The sequence below is a fragment of the Xiphias gladius genome, chromosome 17 (genome assembly GCF_016859285.1).
Source record: "Xiphias gladius isolate SHS-SW01 ecotype Sanya breed wild chromosome 17, ASM1685928v1, whole genome shotgun sequence".
NCBI lineage: Eukaryota > Metazoa > Chordata > Actinopteri > Istiophoriformes > Xiphiidae > Xiphias > Xiphias gladius.
In genome coordinates, this window is record NC_053416.1 from 327,351 (window position 1) to 334,664 (window position 7,314).

Below are 7,314 nucleotides of genomic sequence, written 5' to 3' on the forward strand. Positions count from 1 at the left end.
AACAACATTGATAATTTAACTTGTTATTGATCAGATGCTTATTGATGAATTATCAGGTACCAGTGTGAAAAGAGACTCGGAGCTCGGTGTTTGACTTTAATCTTTTTAATGTCGGTAAATCGTGGTGTAGTCTACAGACGGCGACCGCGGCGTCCGCCCTTCCTCCTGGTCGAGTCTGATGGGATCGGAGTGACGTCCTCTGAACAAACACACGAAGAAGAAACGGGAAGTCAGACCGGAAACCAAACGTCTGTCCACAGATTCAGAACATCACACTGACATCCTCCAGTCTCAGAACCTGAACCCTGAGCCTGTTTAAAGCCTCAGCTCACTAAAATAATCAACCGTCTCGGTCCAGTGTGTCCAGACTTGGACCCGGACGTACAGTCGGCTCCTTTTTTAAAAGTCCCTCTGCTGCATCTCATCCTATTGACAAGAATCTGAAAGCTGCCGTTTATTTTTCAGGTTTCTAAACAAACATCTGCAGCTTTCAAACAAAACCTGATATGACGCCGTTTTATTTCAGTCTTGTTACATGAGGATTCTACTGCAGCAACTGTTACTGAACCTGATCAGACCTCAGAGGATTAAACTGACGGCCCGCAGAGACGAACAGGAACGACAGAGTGTGTGTGTGTTATTTACCGATGCGTCCGATCTTCATGCCGGATCGAGCCAGAGCTCTGAGAGCAGACTGAGCTCCAGGACCAGGAGTCTTTGTCCTGAAACAAAAAGAAGCTCTTTTACTGTTCACATATAAAAACCAACATCACATCTGGTTCAGCAGCAGACCAAAGCCTGGAGTCGACCCAGAACCGGATCATAACAGAGGTTAATTCAGGGCAGGACTAGACCGGACTCTTCGTCAGGAGGGTTTGTTGTTTTCTTTGAGGAAAACTCCCAGACATAAAAACTGTTTTACAGTGACTGAACTAAACACAGCTGTGATCACAGATTTCACAGACTCAAACAAAATCTCCCAGTTAGATTATGTTCAGGTCTCTGACGACATCATCTCTTCTCGTGTTTTGTGACCTGGTCTCAGGTTAAACGACTTTCCTCTGCTTGAAAACAGCAGAAGTTCAGCGGCGCTACGAAAACTAAGTCTGACTTCTGATCAGTTCTGAGAAATCTGGTCCTGAGGACCGGACAGGTGTGTTTACCTGTTTCCTCCAGTGGCCCTCAGCTTGATGTGCAGAGCCGTGATTCCCAGCTCTTTGCAGCGCTGAGCGACGTCCTGAGCTGCCAACATGGCGGCGTACGGAGACGACTCGTCTCTGTCGGCCTTCACCTTCATCCCACCTGTCACACGACAGATCGTCTCCCTGGAAACAGAGACACACCCATTAGACCGACCAGAGAGCGGCTAGCGTTAAGATCTCCCCAGCGGAGCAGACGGACCTCAGGACTCGACGTGATGCGTTCTAATGCCAACACTAACAACCACGTGACGTTATGAGGATATGACCAGTGATGTGAACTGGACTCCACTGGTTCCACACTGGGTCCGATTTCAGACATTTTTAACATCACGTAGAATAAACCTCCGACTGTGATGAAGACCAGCAGGGATGAGGAGGCCTGGAGTCATTTTCTGAATTATCGTCAATGTTTCCTCTTATTTGATCTGATTTCTAACGCTTTACTGTGTTTTAATCTGTTGCTGGTTTCATTCGGTTCCATTGATTCTGATTTGATCTGCCGGGACTGTAAAAAGCTGTGGGGCAACTCCCGTCGTTTTTAAACGTCCTGTATTATTAAAGGTGTCAGTTCTTTCAGGCTGTTTCTAACAGTAACTCCTCATATCATCACTTAAACTGGACCTGGGTTCAATGACCTCAACTGATCTAAGGCCTTCGTACTCTGCGGAAGGTCAGAGGCTTAGAACAACAGCTTTTGATTTAAAATAAATACATTTAAAAAATAAAACATTTTAAAAAAGGGACAACTTTAAAAAAAAACAAGGCTTGACTCTGAAAAGGTCTTTCTTCATGAGGAAACTGAAATCAGTGCTTTCAGACCTGCAGACGCATCGATAACGTTTCTCAAAGGTGGAGACGCCATTTCATAGATAAGATTTTTGATATTTAAGGGAGAAAAATGTCAAAGTTAAGGTCAAAGGTTTGCATTTATTTAAATTTCCTTCTCTACTCTGATGCTTTGCATCTGTTTCTCAGCTCCACTGAGTTTCAACAAACATTTCAAAATCAGCCATTTTGGTTCAGATGTCGTTGAACTGGACGCCGAGGTTTGTTTGGAGGAAACAGTCAATCCGCTGGTCATTTAAACCGATCGTTAACTTGTGTGTTTTCATATTAGTAAAAATCAGTGGAAAATTATTTTCATGATCAAGTAATGTGATTATTTTCTCAATTAATCGACTCGTCTATAAAACATCAGAACGGTGACAAATGTCCATCAGTTTCTCAGTCAAAGGTGACGTCTTCGTGTCTTGATTTGCCCAAAACCCAAACATTCAGTTTACACTCACATAGAACAAGAAAAGCAGCAAAGTCTCACATCTGAGACACTGAAACTATTAGTCAATCAATTAATCAATACTGTTGACAAAAACTAATCATCTCAGTCAATTATCAAAGAACACAGTTAAAAAAAAAAAATCCTAAATATTTGCAGATCTTGGCCTGAGCATTTCCTGCTTTTCTTTGTCACGTGACTGAAGTGAGTTTCTGGAGGTTTCTGGACTTTTGGTCGAGTGAACGACACCTGAAGACGTCACCTTCAGCTCAGCCACATTTTTCAATGTTTCATGGACTAAATCAAAAACAACCGTCAGATGAACTGATAAAACCAGTAACTGTTCAATGCAGAACCAACTGAAATAAAGGATCTGGCACTAAAGCAAAAATTTACTTAAATTATTAATTTAAATGTAAAAAGTCATAAACCAAAAAGCTACAATTATTGATTCTGCCTTTGCACATCTATTTGGGGGATAACATTATTCTACGCAGATGCTACAGCTCCCATAATGCTTTGGGGGATGTAAACTGGAGGTATACAGTTGCCATGGAGACAGTGGGTTAGCTGTGAGCCCTGTTTTTTTTTTAGTCTGTATCATTTCACTTTCACTCAAACTGTCCCATTAAAAGCTGCTGAACCAGCTGTGACCAGCTCCTGTTCTCAGTGTAGCCGTGGATGTTCAGACAATTGTCACTGGGTCACTGTGATGCTGAAGGAAACTTAAAAACAGGAAGATTCTGAATGAAGTTCTGCAGCCTCTTTTTTCTCCTGGTTACTAAGTGGATTTCTGGACCTTTATTCTGGAGGGACATCAGAGGAAGTGGACGTCGCACTGTATCATGTCAACATGTGCATCATGTCTGAGAGTTCAGGTCTGATGCAGGACTCTGAGGAGGAGGCTCAGTGTGTCAATAAGGTGCTACAGGTGGAACAGCGGAACAACAGTAAACATCACCTGTAAACCAACAGAAACCACCTTTGGGCTCGAGCCGGTTTAGTCTCAGTGTTTGGGGACTTACTTCCCGGAGAGATCGGTGACGTGGACGAAGGTGTCGTTGAAGGAGGCGAAGATGTGACAAACTCCGAACACATTTTCTCCTTCGGCCACCTGAGGACCCAGACTGATGACCTGCTCCTCCTTCTTCTCTTTCCCTTTACGAGGAGCCATATCTGGTGATGATGAAGAGGATGAGGAAGAGTTAGACATGAGGAACGGGCCCCCGCATCTACAAACACCTCGGCCATTTTATCAAAAACACTGATTTATGTTCATCAGCTCAGCAACACGTTACAGTCCAACACAAACTGACTGGACATTTAAAGAGTGAAGAAGAAAGAGCTTCACTACATCAACATTTAAAACCTGATCAAACTGGTACAGGTGTGAAAAGCACAAAGGAAAACCTGTAAGAATTATTTTTTGTGTGTGTTTGACGCTTGCATCTCATTTCTGTCAGTACTATGCAGCAGTATGGAGCAATCACTCCTTATAACAAACCCACTAATTAAAAACACTCTTCAGGTGGTCGAACTTCTAGTTTACTATACACACACGATCAACATGTCTGACCGTACAAAGCCATTACACAGGTTAATGTTATTCATTACAACAGGCAACAGTTTGAGGACTGTGGATGAATTCAGAGTGAGCAGAGTCACACGAATACGACATTTGAAAAGATCGGTTTCCCACTAAATCTGAAGGAATTTAAATTAGAGGCCTTTAACTGCTCTTACACAGAAACTCAACAAGTATCTCCGGCTAAACGGGCCTCAGCTCAGCAGCCATCCTCTGCCTCACGTCAGGTCCGGATGTCTGGTTTTATTTCAACCTGTTTACCTGTGAGCGTCTGTCCGGGTTGTTCCCAGCAAAAACTTAACTGAAGTTGTGTCCAATAATGGAGCCATTGAGTCAGGCCGGACACATGGTGGCTACAGCCCCGGCTAACCGACACCCAGGCTGGATACAACTGCTACAAGCGGGCGGCGAGTCTCTGAACACACGCGGAGAATCATTTCCACCATTTTCAGACCCAGACTTAAAAACCGACACGAAATACTTTGACGGAAACCGATAAAAGAAAGGACTTTGATGAAACGCGTTGGGAACAACCACCAGTTAGCGGGAGGGCTACGTTATCCCGTGAGCTTCTACAGACCGACGTAACGTTACCGGGACAAGTTGCACCTGCTGCCGAACTTAAAACTACAGAAAACCCCCGTTATTCACTTGTTACTTGACTGCAACGTTTATCGTCCCGCTCCCGGACTCTCCGCTCGGAGCTAAGATGGCGTCATGTTGCCTTAGTCACCGACCAACAGCGGGGGAAAAAAACAACTAAAATCCGACATTTAGTATCTCACATTGAATCAATCTAACACCGAACAGACACGAACACTTTCACAGACTCAGCGGAGACACGTTAAAAGACCGGATGATCACCTGAAACTCGGATTAAAGAAGGATTCAACTCCGAGCAGGACTCACCTATGAGTGTCTCTTCAACAAGCAGAAACAAGAAAGGAAGGAACTTCCGCTTCCGGGGCCAAAGTTGAGGCGTTCCAGGGCGGGAAGCAGCTGCTGCTGCCGCCACGTGGTCTCTACACGAAACTTCATTTTTATTTTAATTATCTTATTTTTTGATTTTTTTAATTTTTAATGAATTAATTTCAATTGAATCAAAGTCGCACTAAATGTGGATACATTTTTCTTCCTTTTTTCTGATCGTTATAAAACCAAATGAATAATTTATTTTCATTATTTTATTTATTTCATGTTCATTTTTCCCCCTTATAGTTATTCACATTTTTTAAACACGTCTATTATTATTATTATTATTATTATTATTATTATTATTATTATTATTATTATTATTATTATTACTATTGATTGACTTTTGTCAGGCTTTCATTTACATTTATTTATTTTTGGGTAGCTATAGAAAAAGTCAGATTTTGTATATAATTTAATTGTTAAAATGTGTATTCTGCAGAATTCCTGTCACTTTACACGATTATCTACATGGATTTTTTAAAAGATGTCAATACAGCAGATGTATAAATGATATGAAAACACATGAAACATGTAAACACCATTTCTAACGTGAACTCTTATTTATTAAAGAAGGCGGCGTCACACTGACCTCAGACCAGCGACCACACAGATTATACGAGAGATCTGCAGGTGATCTGATGAGATGGAGATTAAATATAAAGTGAGACGTAACCTCGCTGAGTGTGCTGGTATTTTACAGTCTGCACAGCGTTCTGTGAAATGTCAGCCAAAGGCTCATTCATAAACTTTAAATAATTATTCATGAGTGATGATTTCTATCGTTTTATTTAAACTGGAGTCATTATTTCCCTCAAATGTAAAAGTTTTCATTTTATGCTGAGTTGTGCAGCATTTAGTGAAGTCGCTATACATTAAAAATGATTCAGCCCTCGAACATTCAGTAACGTTGACTGAGACAACACTGCGCTGATGGTTTATGGTGACCGATGGTTGAGAGTCACAGAGCAGTGCTCTGTCTTCAAGCTTCAACCACATTTATTACATGTTGAAACTTCGTCTGTCTCACCTCAGAGTTCTTCAGTCAAACCAGATGTATGTGGAAGCTGAACATTTTCTAAAATGACTCAATGTTTTGTTTTTTACGGGATGAAATAATTAAGTTTAATGAGTATGAAAACCTGACTGAATGGATGTGAGAACAGACCAATCAGAAGGCAACGTTTAACCACCTCAGTTTATTTACAGAAACACTCTGAACACGATGCAGAAGAAGAAAATACTCCAAAAAACTACAAAAGAAAAAAGATTAAAAACACACACTCTCTCTCACACACACACAGTTACACACTGAGCATGCAGCATTAGAGTCCAGTAATACAGTACAGTACAATATCCATCATAGTAGAAAAAGCTGAGTGGATGTGAAGGAGCTGATTATTGATCATCGATTATTGATTTTGCAGAGCGTGACCATCGTGGAGGGGAAACGGCGAGGACCCAGTCTGTGTGACCTTTGACCTTTTGGTTTTATTGACAGAAATAAACAAAAAGAAGTTGATGACTCATTTCTGGTTCTGGAAACAAAACCCAAAGACCAAACCACAAACAAACCAGTGAACAGAGGAGCTTCAGACTCTGGTTGGACTCTCACAAAACCCTGATTCAGAGCTTTAACTTAATTATTGGTTAAAAGTCAAAGTACTTTAATGAATAAAGGAAGCCACTCGTGTCCCTGACAGTGAAGAGAAACAGGGACATAACGGTGTTTTGTAAATCCTCAGAAAATTGTACAGAGTTTGGTTGGCATATGAGATCATGACTGTGGTCATACAAAACTCTGGGTGTTTAATGTCACGAAGAGGAGTATAAATTCTGTGACTACTCACGTTGGGTTTTTGAGGCAGATTCTGATATTTTTTAGACAAAATCACTTAAAATTTTACAAGTGTTATGCAATAAAAAAGGAATTTTTAATCTCCACCAAAATTAATATATCTGACAATTTAGAGATTACTTTTAAACTACGCTTAGACCATACTGTAGGGGGATAAAAGTGACACTAAATGTACAGTCACTGAACAGTTAAATGAATAAATTAAATTTAAAGTGTTTTTGGGTTTTTTTTTAAATACTCAAAAACTGTACAGAGTTTGGTCTGTGGCTTGTCGAAACTCTCTTTGTGTGTGTGTGGTTTGCATCGACTCATGTCTCTGTATTGACTTTATCGAACATTAGAGCAGAATAAGTCCAGACATGTCTAAACCACAAGAACAGGTTTCACATACCGAGTCAGCAAAAATCGGTTTGCTCACTAG

General features: G+C 41.0%; 1 protein-coding gene across 3 annotated transcripts; it reads right to left on the reverse strand.

Annotated features, from left to right (window-relative positions):
• Positions 1–89: 89 nt before the first annotated feature.
• Positions 90–5,073, reverse strand: rps14 (ribosomal protein S14). Of its 3 annotated transcripts, none has more exons than XM_040149834.1 (5): positions 4,973–5,073; positions 3,504–3,654; positions 1,164–1,325; positions 646–722; positions 90–199 (listed from the first exon to the last, which is right to left on the reverse strand). In XM_040149834.1, the coding sequence occupies exons 2-5, from the start codon at positions 3,650–3,652 to the stop codon at positions 132–134; spliced, it is 456 nt and encodes a 151-aa protein (XP_040005768.1). In that variant the 5' UTR covers positions 3,653–3,654; positions 4,973–5,073; the 3' UTR covers positions 90–131. The 3 variants fall into 3 exon arrangements, with proteins under 3 accessions (XP_040005768.1, XP_040005769.1, XP_040005770.1); XM_040149835.1 differs by having other exon boundaries at positions 4,928–4,989; XM_040149836.1 differs by lacking the exon at positions 4,973–5,073 and adding an exon at positions 4,849–4,947.
• Between the last annotated feature and the right edge of the window lie 2,241 nt (positions 5,074–7,314).